Source organism: Syngnathus scovelli, chromosome 2 (assembly GCF_024217435.2).
Source record: "Syngnathus scovelli strain Florida chromosome 2, RoL_Ssco_1.2, whole genome shotgun sequence".
NCBI lineage: Eukaryota > Metazoa > Chordata > Actinopteri > Syngnathiformes > Syngnathidae > Syngnathus > Syngnathus scovelli.
This window is the reverse complement of record NC_090848.1, coordinates 17,720,944-17,739,649: the sequence shown is the minus strand read 5'-3', so window position 1 is coordinate 17,739,649 and position 18,706 is coordinate 17,720,944. Positions and strand designations below refer to the sequence as shown.

The 18,706-nt window shown below is 42.0% G+C and overlaps 1 protein-coding gene across 3 annotated transcripts; it reads left to right on the top strand.

The window, feature by feature from the left end:
• The first annotated feature begins 1,829 nt into the window (after positions 1-1,829).
• On the top strand, positions 1,830-16,332 carry ampd2b (adenosine monophosphate deaminase 2b). 3 transcript variants are annotated; one of them, XM_049754902.2, is made up of 18 exons: positions 1,830-2,259; positions 8,894-9,018; positions 9,113-9,243; positions 9,745-9,813; positions 9,892-9,994; positions 10,069-10,267; positions 11,005-11,146; positions 11,231-11,320; positions 11,580-11,709; positions 11,793-11,987; positions 12,066-12,197; positions 12,460-12,623; positions 12,921-13,047; positions 13,119-13,282; positions 14,729-14,849; positions 14,982-15,155; positions 15,218-15,328; positions 15,545-16,332. In XM_049754902.2, exons 1-18 carry the CDS (start codon positions 2,169-2,171, stop codon positions 15,758-15,760), a joined length of 2,484 nt encoding a protein of 827 aa, XP_049610859.1. In that variant the 5' UTR covers positions 1,830-2,168; the 3' UTR covers positions 15,761-16,332. The 3 variants fall into 3 exon arrangements, with proteins under 3 accessions (XP_049610859.1, XP_049610860.1, XP_049610861.1); XM_049754903.2 differs by lacking the exon at positions 1,830-2,259 and adding an exon at positions 4,481-4,839; XM_049754904.2 differs by lacking the exon at positions 1,830-2,259 and adding an exon at positions 6,370-6,503.
• The last annotated feature ends 2,374 nt before the right edge of the window (positions 16,333-18,706 follow it).

The following is an 18,706-nucleotide window of genomic DNA, read 5'->3' as shown; positions in this document are numbered from 1 at the left end:
ACTCTCACTGATGACGCATGGACATGCTCGCTGATGCCATGTTGTCACGTTTACATGTGGCAGCTGCAGTGGCACCTTCAGTCAGCCCTTAATCACCATTAAAAATCACACATGGGCTTCTGAGTGGTGTTATATTGTATCTATTTTTAGCTTGCCATTGCGCTCAAATTAAGTTGTTGTTAATTGCTAATGTTGTGCAGCAGTAACACAAAACTTCCTAGCTTCAGCTGGAAAGCAGTTAAATGTCAGGAAAAGCCTACGAGAAAAAAATCAGATGCACTTTATTGGTGGCAGGTGTGTGCTGGCTCGATCTCATTTACGTTCGAATAGGAAATAATAAAATCAAAAGCAAAAATGTCTTTCATTACAAGTATGCTCAGGTTCCCGTGGTATTTAGTATGTTACAACATATGGTTGCACTCCTGAGAGCGGTTCCTATTTTCCCCTCTGCTGCATATTTCAACCAAACAAGCAAATTGCATTGACTTAACAGGTCGTGGAATAGACAGATGACTGTGTTTCCAAGGTCAGTTTCAATGGCGCTTGTACTGCTTGTGCTGCTGCCGCAGAGGGATTAGCCGCACAGACAGATTATCTGTAGGGGGAAGGGGAGTGAGGGTGCTTTCATGTAAGGAAACACTTCATTAACTTCTTGTTTGTCTGCTCATGTTTCACACAACATCTTACTTGCAGGATGTCATTGCTCAAACCTTTCAAGAAGTTTCACTTGCTCCTATTTTAGATGCAAGAAGAGAATGCAATACAAATTCAAGTAGTCTTATTTACATGTGATAAATTCATTGTGTCAATACTGCACAGTATCACGTCCCTTGTTAAAGGTTCACCATCTAAAGATGCAAAACCGCAGGCTACTGACTACAGACTATTTTTGAATGTGATTAAATGACTGAACACTGGATTCATATGCCTTTGTTTGAGACAATTTATCTATATGTAATACAATAATGATATTTGGTTTTAGATATCATGATGGTTTTGAATGTAATCCACGGCATAGAACAGAAATATAATTCTGCTGCAGTCTTCAGACAGTTATTTCTCATTTCCACAAGAGGGCGCTGGCTCATTTCTGAACATGGTTGATGTAAAACGACCCAGAGTGGAATTTCTATGTATCCATGCGTGCAAATTATTTGGAACAATTTTGTCTCTTTCTGAAACACATAATATGGATTTCTCAGGTGACTGTATGTAAATATACCTGTAACATTATTACTCTACAACAGGAAAACAGGCCGTTTTATAGCCTGAAGTATGTGCTACCAGAAACAATCATATATTGAATAAAATATAGAACAAGTATTTATTTTTTATGGGTTGTGGGTTTCGTAACAGTTCACATGAGGCTTTATTTGTTTTTCGATGTGCATTTGGGGGGACGTTTTATATGTGTGTAAATTTCTCATCCCTATTCAGGGATTAAATGTTTTATTGAGAAGTAATTTTATAATTCTGGAAATTATTTTGTCATGATACCATATCAACTCTCGATCAAAATAAATCAGCTGCTGTATGGATTTTATACCGTTTTTGTTTGTCAGTTAGTTACTTTGTTTGTTTCTTAAATTGAAAAAGAATCCAAGTTCAAAGCCCACACACAATGTCTTTTCCAAAATCAGAACTTTCCACTCCCTTGATTTACCCACGCAGACTTTTGGTTGCCATGGCAACAGTGCAGCCAGGAGGCGTATGCTGCTGAGTGCGTAGATCATTTGTATTCTCTGAGCGCACGTGCATGTTTGCATGTGCTGAATGATAGAAGGTGTGTGTGTGTGTGTGTGGGGGGGGGGGGGGGGGGGGGGCACGCATCTCCCTGTTACACCCCCAACCTCCATCAATGCTGCAGCTCCAGCGCTGATGTCTTCTTAAGGGCGGGACCAGATTTTCTGCAGAGGGATACCCTGCAGTTTCACACTGTACAATACCTGGCTCCCAAGAGCGTATGCACACACTCACACGCGCAAAAGTAGACTGCACTTGAGCCCCCCCAAGCATTCAGCATCAGTACAATACGTATCTCATCTGTTTTTCTCTCGCTCTCTTTCTCTCTCGACCCCTGTCTCCCTGTCTCTCCATAGACGCTGACAACCTCCGCAGCTCTGACTCATTCAGTTCTCCATACAAGTGGAAGCACAGGAACTGGCAGCATGTCCTCCAACGTGCCCCCCGGGGCAGCCAAAAACAAGCCCCACTCTCCCTTCAGGAAGCGAGGAAGCCTGCAATACACAACCAATACAGGTGAGGGACATCTTCGCGTGATTGAGAGCTTACTATAGTATTTTGTGTCATTGTAGTAGCGCCACGGAGACAGTGAAGCACTTTGAAATATGGACAGAACATAACCTGTTGATTGGCTGCGAGGCAAATCAACAAAACCGCAGCTCTCATTTAATTGAACTCTTCTGTGTTCAACTCGGGGACATTACATGCAAACATCCATATTCATGACATGAATGCTGAAATTATGTCTGTTTGAAAGTCTCTCCTTACTGTGTTTTCGGTTCATGGTTTGCTTTCCTATGCCGTTGTAGAGCTGCAGGATGTTACTTGTGGTATACACTTTTCTAATAAGTGCAACACTAACAACACTGCTGCAAAACAGTTTCATGTGTCCTGCAGGGAAATCTGCACAGAATTTGATCCCCAGCATGAATGAGTGGATTATCCCTCCTGTGTGATGCAGTGTAGTACGACCGTCTCTGGTCAGTCAAAACGTAGAAATTAATTTGAATGTTTAATGGGTCCTTGTCCTGTTTTGCAACATGTCCTCTACCACTGCCCGCTGGCTTATCTTTATTCAATTATAAATGGCTTGTATAATGAGGGCTTGATCTAATACCTGGGTTATTTCAATTAGTTTCACCAGAGAGTCATGTTTCCAAATTTATGAGGAGCTCTGAGTTTGATGCAGTGCAGTTGCGCCACTGCAACCACAATAATAAACATACTGTGAAATGAATATCTCACTTATAGTGTCAAACTAATCTGAATATCAGAACTGTTTTTCAAGTCAGAATATTTGAGATAGGTCTTGTATTGGATATTGTTATCGTGTGAAATTGCGCATGATGATCCAGCTGGGCTGTAGCGGATTGCTGACTTCTCCTACTGGGCTAACGCAGACAAACGTGCTTGATATTTGGCCAACATAGTCAAGGCAACAGATTAGATTTCGGGGCATTCAACGTTTCTGCTGTCATTTCTCTCATTTTGTAAAGGCTGTATTGAGAATCATTCCACATGAGTACACAAAGGTGACGCAACAACAGATTTTTAGCCTATTCAAGGCTATTTTGGAGCATATTGTGTATGTATTGAATACCAAGTAGCAAAATTGTGGTATGGTGAATTAATGGTTACTACATTTGCCTCAGAGTTCTGAGGTGTGAGGCTCGAATCCCAACTGCAGCCTTCCTGTGTGGGTTTTAGGTTTTTGCTATTCCCTTTGTGCTTGTGCGGTTTTCCACCTGCTTCCTCCCACATTCAAAACCATGTTTAAGATCAAGTGAAGACCTAATTGTCCTTAGCAACCAATGTACCCAACCACTCGCCCAAAGTCAGCTGGTAGAATCTCCAGCTCAACACCAACCCTAATGGGGACAAGTGGTGTAGAAAATGGATGGAAGATATGGCTAAAGGTTAATCTATTTTTGTATGTCAATGATGATCAAAGTCAAAGTCAGCTTTATTGTCAATTTCTTCACATGCCAAAGACACACAAAGAAACTGAAATTTCGTTCCCCCCTATCCCACAGTGAGAAGACATGGCACACAATAGACAATCAAGTAAACAACAGCGTGCTGAATAAATAATGAATAAATTACACAACAAATAAATAAGAGGAGCAAAAAGGAGCAAGTGAGCATACAGCAGACATTCCAAAAAATAGCGCAAAAGTGCAGCACGCTACGCAGAAGGGGGTAGCGAGTTCAGGGTCCTAACAGCCTGGAGAATGAAGCTGTTGGCGAGTCTGGTGGTGCGGGAGCGCTGGCTCCTGTACCTCTTCCCAGAGGGCAGAAGGTCAAACAAAGACTGAGCTGGGTGACTCACATCACTCACAATCGTGGTTGCCTTGTTACCCATGAGTGTTACCCATGAGACAAAGAATCAATGTAATGTGATGTCAGAGAAGTTTGTAATTAATGTTCATAGCCATGTTGTGTGTATAAACTCTTGTGTCAATTGCACAGCCTCTTGCCACCATACAACCACTATCATGACTGCTTTATTTATACAGCACATTTCATACACAGGGCAACTCAGCGTGTGTGTGTGCGCGAGTGTGTGTCTGTGTGCGTGTGCGTGCATGTGCGTGTGCGTGCGTGTGTGTGTGTGTGCGTGCGTGTGTGTGTGTGTGTGTGTGTGTGTGTGTGTGTGCGTGCGTGCGTGCGTGCGTGCGTGCGTGCGTGCGTGCGTGCGTGCGTGCGTGCGTGTGTGTGTGTGTGTGTGTGTGTGTGTGTGTGTGTGTGTGTGTGCGTGTGTAATTGTGACAGGGAAAATAATGAATAATAGATCCCTGTCATTCACTCCTGTGACACAATCTCCATGACTAATATGGCATTCTAGTGATTGACTGTGTGGTTGGTCTCCCACCCACCATTGTCTTTCCTGACACGCCCTCATGTTGCACTACAGTTTATCTGCTACTGTTGTTGGTCATCCAACGTCTCTTCTGTTCGACGCCTCATGAATTTGGACCCTGTTGCCATCGCAGCCATCCATTTGTCTCGCTGGCGCTCTCATCTGGTGTTTGTCCATATGTGTGTGCGACTTTAAGTCCCGTCATCCTGCAAAACGACTTGATTTGGTGTGAAAAGGTACTATTTGTGACCATTACTAATCTCTCAATGATCAGTGGCTTTCTAATCATTTAGTTAGCCATGAACTTACATCAACTTCAAATCACACAAATCTATTTTATAATCGTTTTATAATTTCATAAAATTAATGTATTGAATGAACTAGCAGATTGATTGATTGATTGATTGATTGATTGATTGATTGATTGGATGATTGATTGATTGATTGATTGATTGATTGATTGATTGATTGATTGATTGATTGATTGATTGATTGATTGATTGATTGATTGATTGATTGATTGATTGATTGATCTATCGACTGATTGATTTGATCAGCGTAAGACAAACATGTATTTCAAAAAATACAAATTATCCAAGAGCCAACACCAATTTCATCACCTCATATTGAAATCAAGCCATAAAAAGAAACTTTTTTTTTTTCTTTTTAAACAAAGACAAAGTCAACCCAAATTTGGAATAGTCATAAACGTATACAGAATTTATTGAATACTTGAAGTTGAAACTTTTTTTCAAAAGACATAATTGAAGGACACCTTTTAAGGTACATTTTATATGTACACCTTTAACAGAGACGCAGCTTTGCTTTATGTCAGCCTTTGTCTGACATTTTTTTGACATTGTATTTGGCAGCTCCACTTATATCATAACAAGTATCTCTGTTTTCAAACAGTTGTTTATAGTAATACAGTAAATAATTATGTACTTTCTACGTTATTTGCACAGTTTGGCATTTGGCTAATTTCAAATTACAGGTTGTCCTCAACTTAAAAACATTCGACTTACATTTTACATTTGTAGATAGGAACAAAACACTGGCATAGTTAGAAGCGGGGTCACAGGACCACTGTCCCCCTATGAAAGATGCTTGGGCCCCTCAGGTGCCAGGCCAGATTTTTGGGTATTTTATAATTTTATTCTGGGGGTTAAAATCAGGGGATGTAGAGAATAATAGTCAACTGTGGGCATGTGAAACCCTTTGATACAAACAGCAGACATGCTGTTTGGACCTGTAGCCAGACTTTATACAGGCGTGCCCTAGATGCTCACATTTTTGCAACCATGGTTATTATCAAGTGCAAATTTACCTTGCGTGCAGGCAGATTACAATTGTAAACCAATGTGTAATTTGTTTCACAATGATTGAGTAATATAGCGTATTGTGTTTTGTCTACATTCCACATACACAAACGGGAATGTGTGCGTCCTCAATCATAATGGGGTCATCAAAGTGCTGGCCCTTTAATTTCATCCTCGTGAGAGGACATGAGGCTCCCGTTTTATGGACAGTCCTCATTTTCTCTAACACAAAAAAAAAAAAAAGATGTTGCACTTTCTGATTGAGAAACATAGACTACACAAATATCTGGAGTACATGGCACCTTAAACTGGCAGAATTCACTGTTGGGAGGAGAGGAATAGGGAGGTGGGGGGGGATGTACTGCAGTGGACTTCCCACATCCAACGGTGATGCATGCCGTTTACCCCCCCCCCCCCCCCCCCCCCCCCCTCTGAGCTCTCCCATGGTACATTCCAGAGAGATGTCAGAGGCGTTTAAATGAGAAAGCTCAGCTCCAAAGGCAACTAGTGCAGTGACAGCTGGCCTGAACAAGGAAGGGGCACGTGAGGGGGAGTTCATGGATCTGCTGGACCACCTTTTTGTATGTATGACAGGGACAGAGCAAGAAGGAAGACTGCGGATGAATGCGTGCCTGCGTGCGTCTGTGTGTGTGTGTGTGTGTGTGTGTGTGTGTGTGTGTGTGTGTGTGTGTGTGTGTGTGTGTGTGTGTGTGTGTGTGTGTGTGTGTGTGTGTGTGTGTGTGTGTGTGTGTGTGTGTGCCATTTAGCGGGCATGCTCCATCTCTCTTTTCCTTTCTCCCTCATGTTTCTCCCTTTCTATGTTCTGGTAAATGGGCTCTGACAGGTATGCTCTGCCAGCCTTCTCCTGAGCAAAAGCACAAATCCCACTCTCCTCTATACCTGCCCTGCTTTCTATACTCTCCTCCTGCATGTCCCTTGACAGCAGTGCAGTTTTCAGCACACTAAGAAGTTTGCATGTGGATTGAATGAGCCCCCCCCCCCCAAAAAAAAAAACATACAAATAATAACTTGGTCAAAATGGTTGTCATGTAAAGAAGTTATCTTTTGTTAACATGACTTGGCTGTATATAGTTTTCCACTAGAATCCATAAGACTGATGTACATATACATCATATGACTGCAAATTGAGAGATGCTATCTAAAAGGAAAGAATAATAGTGCCTCGTCATCACTCTGCATTGTGTGTTGTAAGTTGCTGTCTGGGTTTTTTATTTGTGTTTTGAACATTTGCAGGCTTCTTTTTTATGCATTCACCAAGGACATCAGATAGTCACTGGTATTGCTTGTTGGACGTGCCTGCTTTACAACTCTCACAGGAGAGATATGTCTGTGTGTACACATTTGAGTCATAGGAATCTCGTATGGAGTAAATCCTGAGCCTACACAGTCAATATGTGCAAATCCAAAAATGGTGGAATGTGTGTATTCACTCTCATTTAACATGACTTTGAATTTTATTGGATAATTCTGAATGCAGCCACATCCCCAGTTGTTAGAGGGTGTGCACAGTTGTGCAACCACATCAATCATTTCAGTTGTGAGTTTTTACTTTAAATTGCAACAATTTTTGTTTTTTTTCCTCAAAAACCTGATATTTGAACTGGGTTGTGTAGACTTTTTGATATCCACTGTATAAATGACCTACCTGTGCATTTTACATTGAGCAGTATGTAACGCTTTGAATTGGACTATTGAAATATTCATGCAGTTGCCGCCTCTTGACAAGATGGTTTGACCTCATTTCTAGGCTTACTGGTAACAGGTGAAAAATGATATGTTGATTCTTTTCAGTCATTTGGCCACTCCTCAAGGTTGTTTGCTGCATTTTTACTCCCTGCTGCTTTTGCCCTGCTCATTTATATCAATAATAGTCCACGATGAAAAGATTATGTGGTATCAAAGTAAGTCACGCGTTAGTGTGTGGTTGTATAGAGATGAGATACTATTATGTAACCATAGATGCATCTCATCCAAATATAGCAGCCATCAGGGGATTAGCCGCGGGTCCGTTCGGCTCGGCTTCACCGCGGCCCAGCTTCGATGTCTTTGCCGCTGGTCGCAAGCTGCCCTCGACAACACTGTCCTGTGCTATCAGGGGGAACTGATATGGCCCAAGGTGACGGGTGGCAAGGATAACGTCTTGGCAGGCCATTATTTTACATAGCACAGGCACATCTGTGGCTTTGTGGCTAAGAGTGAGGCATCACTTTGTCTCCTGGCCTGCAGTAGATTGGATGGCACAGCTTTTCTTTTTCTGGAAAAACTCTTTAATGATTTTGTGCATGAACAAGTTGTGCTTTGGCACCATGTTGTAAAATGTTTCTGTCCATGAAGTATGTTGAAGTGAGGTCAAATGCCAGGTGGGGCACGAGTGACCAACATGTTAATTATATAATGTTATGAAGAGGTGTACTTATTACGATTTCATAGACAAAAGATACTATTTATGGTCAGTGAGGACAGTTGAGTGAGTGTGAAATATTTTCCTTTTCCTATAGTAAAGTCAAGTTACCCAGTACCCTGCTCTTATGATGAAAGATAAGTATTAAATAGCAAAGACTCTGCTCATGATTTTAGTTGTGTTATTCAGGCAAACGTGTTCTACATGTTGAGTAGGATGTGTTGAGACGGCGGGGCTCAGCAGAAGGTGCTGCACGACACAAGTTGCTGCGACTTTGTAGTCTCCGTTTGTCTTTATTTATTTTCACTCAGCCTTTTTAAGAAGTGTTTGTCTGTATAGCGCTGGGATTTTTTTCACTGCCATCTTTCATACTCTATAGGGCTCTTTTGAGAAAGAGCATATTGGTCTTGACTTTGATCAAATATACACTATCAAACCAGAGGGTAGACATGATTGAACGAAGCTCTTCTGCTGGCAAATGTCCATCCAAAATGTGTAATTTGATCACAAGTCTCAGTGAGATGGAACAATTACTTTCTCCTTTCCTAGTCGACCTACGTGGTGCCCGCCACCTCCTCACACCCCAGCATTCCTTGCCTGGGATCCCCGTGGCCTTAAAACAATCCATAGATCTCCGTACATCCATGGATGGCAAGTACAAAGAAATTGCCGAGGTCGGTTCTCTGCGGTAGCTGCGATAGCGTTCACGTTTGAATGAACTTCAACATCCAATATTACAGTTGTACCTGTGCTTGTGTGTCTGTGAAGGAACTGTTCTCACGCAGCCTAGCAGACAGTGAGATGCGCAGTGCTCCTTATGAATTCCCAGAGGACAGCCCCATTGAACAGCTCGAGGAGAGACGACAGCGCCTTGAGCGGCAGATCAGCCAAGATGTCAAGTGAGTGGGAAAAAAAAAAAAAAACACATGTTCAGGAAGCAAACATTGATGAATAGGGCTTTGACACCTCTTTCATGGAAAAAAGATTTTGCAATTTAGCATATCTGTCTACAACATTAATTCCCAACTATTGTGCTCCAACACAATACAGATCGTTAGGTCTGCCACAGGGAATAATGTACAACTTAATTGGTGCAAAAGATATTTACCGCAATCCTTTGTTCAGCTATCTATGCAAGCGACATATAGTGACAAGAAAACTACTTAAAAGCTTTTTCGCTACATGGCAGAAAGTCACGTACAATTAACATTGCCATTCACTGTCGCACATGCACCATGATGGTAACAGAATTCACATTTAGTCAAGCGCTGCTATCAGCCACAGCACGCCGCAGTCACTGACCATGTCAGTAACATGAATTGTTATCTTTATTGGTCTACCAAATGAAATGTCTGGTGTATGTACTGTGACCAGTGTGAGCTCAACCTCTCTGTCCACAGGTTTGAACCAGACATCTTGCTGAGAGCCAAACAGGATTTCATGAAAACAGACAGCGCCGTAGATCTCGAGTGAGTACCTTGCAATTATCCGTTCAATTACCTAATCCATGTGTTCAGGAAGAAAAAAAAGGGCATATTTTCTGTCAGATACATGAAGCAACAAAGTCAAGCGCCAGATCTGCTGGAGAGAGAATTGCTCCCCGAGAGAGAATACCAGCGGGTCACCATCTCTGGAGAGGAGAAATGTGGGGTAAGCCAAACCGTTTTTTTCCAGATATATTACATGCTCTTCATCGTCTCTTGTTCTGTTGCACCCCAATGCAGGTTCCCTTCACGGACTTGCTGGATGCTGCAAAGTGTGTGGTGAAAGCCCTGTTCATAAGGCAGAAGTATATGGGCCTGTCGTTGCAGAGCTTCTGCAGGACCACCGCCCGGTACCTGCAAGAGCTAAGCGAGAGACCGCTCGACCTGACTATCTATGAGGAAGAATTCCAAGAGGCGACGGAGGCCAGTGTCGCAGCAGGTGCGTTGTGGCACTCTACCGTTCAAGACTCTCTGGATCTTGTTCACGAGTGAGGGAAGAATGAAAAGGGGAATCGACAGGCAGATTGGCGCAGTCATGTTGATAAAGGAGCTGAGCTGAAATTTACCAGTTGATCTACATGACTGGGAAGAATAAGGTCCTACTTTAGAAATAGGGTGAGAATCCCGGTCAAATTATCTTAAATGGTCATTTATCATTATTTTTTAATTAGTCATGTATATGTCCCATTATCGTCTTTATGTAAAATGATAGTTATTATCTATAAATCAATGGTGTGTATTCCCAATGAGAAATACTGCAAGTTTTCACATAATTTGGTTAGTCAGATGTTTTGGAGTGAAGTAATCACAAGACCAAGGTTCCAGCGCATCTCGAAAATCCCATTTAGTACGGTACAGTACATTACAACTGTTGCTTTATATTGCCACAAAATGGAAGTGGACATGCCTGACCTAGTAAAACATAACTTAAAGTCACAATTTCTATTGCTCTTCGTCACAGCCTTATTTCTGATTTATCTCGAGATATTCACAACCAGGACTTTACTATCATCCTGCACATGACTCCCACATTAACACTCAACCACCATCCATCTGTTGCACACCTCCGAACAGGCCACCCAGCATGAAGGCCTTCTTACACTGAGAGATGAGTCGCATGTTTATTTCCACCTCCTTCAAACCTGCCACTTACTGTGACATTTTGTGCTCCCTCAGATGCCACAGTGCACCCACCTGTTTCTGGAACGCACCCCTACAAGAACAACGACCCGAGCAGCATGCCGCCCGACGTGGGCTACGGCTGCACGATGGTGGATGGTGTCATGCATGTGTACACATCAAGAGAGACCATGAACAAGTGAGTTATAGATGGTTCTCAGAAAATATGGTCCAACAAAATATCTTTTTTTTTCCATTCTTACATTTTGCATGTTGCTTGCAGGAGCACCGAGCTGGACCTGCCATATCCGGACCTGCAGGAGTACATTGCTGACATGAATGTCATGATGGCCCTCATCATTAATGGACCAGTGTACTTTTATTTTCCTTTTTTTGAATGCATTTTCCACCGTTGAAGTCTTTTTATTAATTCAACATGTGATATGGCATGTTCTAATTAAAATTAAAGACAGAAAGAGCATTTTTTTATCTATATTGAGATGTTAAGTATGTTACAAATGTACTATTTAAACATAATTCCATTACAACAAAAGAAAATCGCTGGTGTCCCCATGGAGCTATCTAATATTTATTTCCTCTTTCTAATAACTATTTCCATTCTTTCCCCGCAGGAAGTCCTTCTGCTACCGTCGCCTGCAGTATCTAAGCTCTAAGTTCCAGATGCACATCCTCTTGAATGAAATGAAAGAATTGGCAGCGCAGAAAAAAGTCCCGCATCGAGACTTCTACAATATCCGGAAGGTAGCGCCGTCAGGATCTAACTTTGCCAAATCCGTGTTTTCCGTCCAGGTTGTGTAATCAGCTTCCTGTTTGTATGTGTCAAGGTTGACACGCATATCCATGCCTCCTCCTGTATGAACCAAAAGCATCTTTTGCGCTTTATCAAAAGAGCCATGAAGAAGTATTCTAAGGAGATTGTGCATGTGGAGAGAGGAAAGGGTCAGACGCTCATGGAGGTATTTGAGACGATGAACCTGACTGCTTTTGACCTCAGTGTGGACACTTTGGACATGCACGCAGTAAGTCAGAAGCCTGATTATCAGAATTTTCGGTGTAGGGGATAAACGGATGGACTCACCTTTTTCTTCCACTTGCAGGATCGCAATACTTTTCATCGATTTGACAAGTTTAATGCCAAATACAATCCCATTGGTGAATCCATCCTGAGAGAGATCTTCATCAAAACGGACAATCATGTCGAAGGCAAATACTTTGGCCACATTATTAAGGTAATGATGCGCCTTCAAATGTAGCCATCAGTGCAAAGCAATGCGAACCTTCTTAGCTGCTATCATCCTGAGATCACCTGTTTTTAGAGTGTGATCATGTGACCTTCCTAACATGAGGCATGATTGAGCCCTTAGCAACTATGATGTCATTTGACAGCAAGTGGCCACCTGACAAGGATAGAAGTTAAAAGTACAGTTCAGTATCAATATTTCATTCAAGTCAAACAAAACATGGTGACCACGTTGTGTAACTGTCACTCAGGAGGTGATGGCTGACCTGGAGGAAAGCAAGTATCAGAATGTGGAGCTGAGATTGTCCGTGTACGGGCGCTCCAGAGATGAGTGGGAAAAGTTGGCAAAGTGGGCTGTCAAACACCAGGTCTACTCGGACAATGTGCGATGGCTGGTGCAAATGCCACGACTTTTGTAAGTGACACAAAGAGGTTTTACTCAGCTAACAATCTAACTCCTGGATTTGGGAGAGAGAGAGAGAGTGAAAGAGAGTGAAAGAGAGTGTGAAAGAGAGAGTGAAAAAGAGAGACAGAGAGAATGAAAAAGAGAGACAGAGAGTGAAAAAGAGAGACAGAGAAAGACAGACAGCGAGAGAGATACATGGCTGTGGAAAGATTAAAATTAAAATACTGCATGATAGGCCAAGGAAGGAAGGAAGGAAGGAGAAAATAAGCAATACTATTTTAACACAACTTTTTGTTTTCTTCCAAGTGATGTCTACCACACCAAGAAGCAGCTGTCCAACTTCCAAGAGATGCTGGAGAACATTTTCCAGCCTCTGTTTGAAGTCACAATCCACCCAGGCAAACATCCTGAGCTGCACCTCTTCCTTCAGCATGTACTGTATTATATTCATGACAATGCATTTCTCAGCCCCTCAGAGTTACATGTTATGGGTCTCTCTTGCAGGTTGTGGGTTTTGACAGTGTGGATGATGAATCCAAACCAGAGCAGCATATCTTCAACCTGGACAGCCCGCTGCCAGCCAATTGGACAGAGGAGGACAATCCACCCTACTCCTACTACCTCTACTATATGTACGCAAATATGACTGTTCTGAATCACCTGCGCAGGTATGTGGGCTCCCTGTGGCTTGTAGTACAATCCTTTGTCTTCATGCCATCTTCTCGTATCATTTTTTATCTGCACAGAATTTTTTGGGAAACAACCTTTGTATTAATGAATGTAAAATTGATATACTACCATTGAGTAATATCTCAATGGGCTGGAGCACCGCTGATATAGCCTGCGAGCTCCATTCTTTCTCCGGCATTTAGATTGTCAAGACTCCTGTAATTATCCATTCATCCATCCATCCTTCTATTATCCTAACCGCTTATCCTCACAAGCAAACAACCTCACGAACCATTCGTATTCACATGCACACAGCCACTGAGTGGGAATTGATCCCCGCTGCCCGCACACAAGTCAGGCATGAGTACCCCTACACTATCAACGACTACCAGGAAATATATTTGCATTAATTTAGCTGTTTTTCAAAATAAAAAATACTATCAAAATGCACAATATAGTTAACGTCTTAAAAATCAAATATGGATGATAATATAGCAAATATTTTTCGCAACTATTTTACATATACATATGAATTTTTTATTTTATTCTATCGAATTTATAATAAATAACAAATGCGGCCGTTGAGAAGCTCTCTTATCATTGATCTAGAGCAGTGGTTCTTAACCTGGACTGGATCGAACCCGAGGGGTTCGGTGCGTTGTTGTAAGGGGTTTGGTAGCGCCTCCGCTGTGGAAGTCACCTGATTTATCGTGCAAATTCGTGTTGACGCATATCTGAACTGGTCTCTCAAAGGCAACAGCAGAAGTCACACTGATTTGCAGGTATATAATTTGTTGTGAGTTCATGCATTGTGTAGGTTTTGTTCTTTGAACAAGGTGATGTTCAATTGTTCATGCACGGCTCATTTTGTGCACCAGTACAAAAACATGTCTATGTCTTGAATTTGAAAAAAATCACATTTTATTTTTCACTTAAGAGGTATTTGGTGAATCTGCATATGAAACTGGTGAGGTTCGGTATGTCCAAGAAGGTTAAGAACCACTGGTCTAAAGTTTTATAGCAATCATATACATGGAAGGCCTTTAAAAGATGATAAGGTATTGTTTGTTGTCGAAATCTCTTAGGCAGCTTCAGTGCAGTTCTATTCAATTCGTTCAATTCTAGACATTTTTAAATACTTGATTGATTTCCCTGTTAGGGTAGCACCATCTGGTGGACATACAGGGATTCAATGACTAATGTGAACATTTTTAGAATGTGAGAATCCACCGTGCAATATCAAAACAAATGTCCTGCCCCAATGGAAAAAAAAGAGGCACAAGACACCCTGGCCTATGACAAACCAAGTGCGGATACAAACAGACCATCAATAAAACACACTTTTAAAAGACCGATTGCCTACTCTGTATTCACTACAAACAGCGCCACCTACTGGATATGTTCCAATCCAGAAACGTGTGTTTGCCATTTGTGTTTCAATGCAGGCAGCGAGGCTTCCACAGTCTTGTACTGCGTCCACATTGTGGCGAGGCAGGCCCCATCCATCACCTGGTGTCTGGGTTCATGCTATCAGAGAACATCTCCCATGGGCTACTGCTCCGGAAGGTTTGAACCACAATATCACAAAACCCCAGAGGCAACAACCACCATTATATTTTGCCCAACCGAGTGACCATCCTGATCAAGTAAATCTAAATGGAAAAAGTGCACCTGCGATGATGTCTTATCTGTCCACAGGCTCCTGTGCTTCAATATCTGTACTATTTGGCTCAGATTGGCATCGCCATGTCGCCACTCAGCAATAACAGTCTGTTCCTTAGCTACCATCGTAACCCTCTGCCAGAGTACCTCTCCAGAGGCCTCATGGTCTCCCTGTCCACAGACGATCCTTTGCAGTTTCACTTTACTAAGGTTAGCACACAGACAGTCAACTATCAGGAACATGAGAGTTAGTGTGTGCACTTTTGTTGTAGGAGCCCCTGATGGAAGAGTACAGCATTGCTGCTCAGGTGTGGAAGCTGAGCTCTTGTGACATGTGTGAGCTGGCCAGAAACAGTGTGCTGATGAGCGGTTTTTCTCATCAGGTACCCAAGACTCTGCATTTCCAAAGTTTTGAAAAAATTGCTCTGTTGGTGTTACACAATCCTTATTGATACCCAGGTTCATTGTACTGTCTGCTATCTAGTGGAAGCCCATGGAATTGTTCTGTCTGCTATAACGCATCTACTGTAATGTGCAACGGCAACGTGGTTGGGGATCACTGCGCTATACAATTAAAACTTATTACCATTCCGGTTTAGATGAAGAGCTATTGGCTCGGCCCGGACTATGTCAAAGAAGGTCAAGAGAGCAACGACATCAGGCGCACCAACGTCCCGGACATCCGCTTGGCATATCGCTACGAGACCATGTGTGAAGAGCTCAATTTAATAACGCAGGCCATTCGTACGGACGAGCTGGACACGATTGAAGAGGAAGAGAGTCTGTGCATGGCTGCTCCACAAGCAAAGCAATGACCTATCTCCATGGAACACAAAAATAGTTAAAACGCTGTGGAAAATTCTGAAACAGTTTGTGTTTATTTCCATGAGGTGTAACTCTCCAAATATTTTATTTTATTTTTATATGATTTGTTGATGGTCATATCTTGTCAGCTTTTCTGTGTCAGCATCCAAGCTGTTATTGTCATAAACCTGACATCTCATTGCTGTTTGTTTGGTAATTATTCAGTCTTTTGTGAATATTTGAACTCCTGGCCCCGGAGACCAGATCCCCCATAATCTGGCCCTGGTCATTGCTCGTCTCCAGTGATAATGCAAGCAATCTACGAATTCATTTCTGTTCACATGTGCTGCTTGTGCGAAGATGCATGATATGTCGCTGCACTCCCAACCCTTGTACAAAGTCAACCGTTGCCAAATGGGAGTCATTTGAGGAAATGAAAGTTGGTTGAGATTCTTATGTAATATCATTCAATGTCTTAATGTCTTTGTGAGAAGTACAAGTTGCAGTTCAAGGCAATGCTTGTCTCCACCCAGGTGATGCTGCACTGTAGTTGTTTTGTGAAATATAAGTTCATGTTGCCTGTCCTGCTCTCCGTGTGTGTGTGTGTGTGTGTGTGTGTGTGTGTGTGTGTGTGTGTGCGTGCGTGCGTGCGTGCGTGCGTGCGTGCGTGCGTGTGTGTGTGTGTGTGTGTGTGTGTGCGTGTCAAAGTCTGCTTTATTGTCAATTTCTTCACATGTCAAGACACACAAAGAGATCGAAATTGCGTTTCCTACTAGCGTGTGCGTGTGTGTGTACGTGTGTGTGTGTGTGCGCGCGTGTGCGACAGTTGTAGTCAACACAGATGAACACAGTTACACACAAGGTAACACACCATTCAGCTATCAATAAATTTTATCTTATTAGCAAACATCTAACACAAATACAACATATATGAATAATTGACATATATATCAACAGAAACCTACGGACAGTGAAGGCCAACATGAACAAATGTTATAGATGGAGATGGATTGATTTATGGCTCATGATGGAGAGCAGTCAACTACCGTATTGGCCGTTATTACCGTATTGACATTAAATTTTCCCCTAAAGAATGCAATTTAATTCAAAACCACAACTCCATTGCACTCGTCTGCACTGAAACTTGAGATGAACACAAAGGCTGGGAACAAAAAGGTTTATTGAGGTCATTGAGAGATTGTATTGGGATTTACTAAAACATACAGGTAACAGGAACAGTGCATTAGAGTGACTGAGGAATATAGTTCAGAGAATGTTCATGTGTTTTTAAATGATTTTCGATAAAATATATATAAATTAAAAATAAATAAATAGATGTAATTAATATTAAATAAATAAGCAATTTAAACTAACCATCAAGCTACTGAATGATGTGGGTGCGTACGCGCGTGTGTGTGCGTTTCCAATAGAAGACAGAATGTTTCCGAGTACATTGTCTTTAACTAATACTGTATAATGATCTGCATATGAAAACACCTGGAGGCCCAAGTATAAGATAATCATCAGAAAGCCAGTCCTCGTTCCGGCGGAAACTGAGCGAGTCTTGAAAATGGCGGTGTACCTAATGGAGTGTCCAAGTGACGTCACAGCTCAAACAGCCAATCAGGAGGTGGGGGTGAGGGCGGGTGTGGCACTTTTCACTTTCACTTAAGCTTTTTCCCTATTGGCCTGTGATGCACATCACTAGTACAAAACAGTGCATTCAACCATGACCTGTCATGATGAAACAGCCAACTGGTTAGTGACATGGGCTCTTGCGCAGTATGATCTTGGTTCGATCCCAGGTGCGAAAAAGATGCTTGACTCTGTTTTATTGTGCAATTAACCCTTTATTTATTTATTTATTTATTCTTTTTTTTTAACCTCGTGTAGTGTACCTATTGAAGTGTCCATGAGGTGTACCTACACATGTTGTCATATAAAGTGTTAGAGATTTGCTCACTCCAACTTATTTTGCAAGAACCACACGGGAGACAAGCAAGTCCTTTTTGGCACCTGCAGGTGGAGAGTCCATTCGTCGCTGTGTGTGCAGTGATGATCGAATGGAGGTCTGAACTCTCCACCCTGCAAGGGCATATTTATTAAGAGAAACAGAGTGGGGGTTGAGAGTTGACAGGTTTGGTGAACCCCCGGCCTCTGGTAAGATCAGAGCAGTGTTTTACGATGTTGTGGGAAACAGAACAACTTTGATTGCTTCCTCTGCAGCTGGTCAATCAAGCAGAGGAAGCAACCACTTTATTTTACTGCGTTGTGAGAGCAAGACAAGATTGGTTAATCATTATAGTCTACATTCCAACATAATCCTACGATAAAGATAACCTGGAAAACCCTAACATAAAGCAGTTAACCAAATGTCTGATTTTTATGTTTTAATTGGCGAATATAACAACAAGGAATAAAACACCAGACAAGTTTTAACATAAATGTTTATTAAAATAATATTAATTTTAAAATTCAAATTTTAAACCAGCAATCCAATGTGAAATTGCAGTAGATATATTGGATAACAATATTTAGGCGTATATATGCATCCACGTTATTTTAAGTCAAACTCAAGATTACCCAAAGAGAAGCATAATCTCCCCGTTGTTGCATAACGGCGCATCCCTTCATGCAAGAAAAATAGCCGTTAGCTTGGAGAAAACGCGCATAAAAGAATTGGTGTTTCAGTGAGTGGTTCTTTCTTTCCTTGGCAAATCGTAAATCGACATTCTGGTTTACATAGTTCACGCCAGGAGACGCAACACATGCACTGACTGATCCGTTGCAAATCACTCACTCACTGACTCGTTCACTCCGTTTAGTTGGTGAACGGGAAATGCAATTCACGACTCGTTCGTGCGCGGAAAGTTACGTCATATTCTTCTTCGTTTTGTTTCACGGCGTGGTGGCACCAGCTTCAATGCGCATTACGACACTTAGTGGTTGAAGTCATA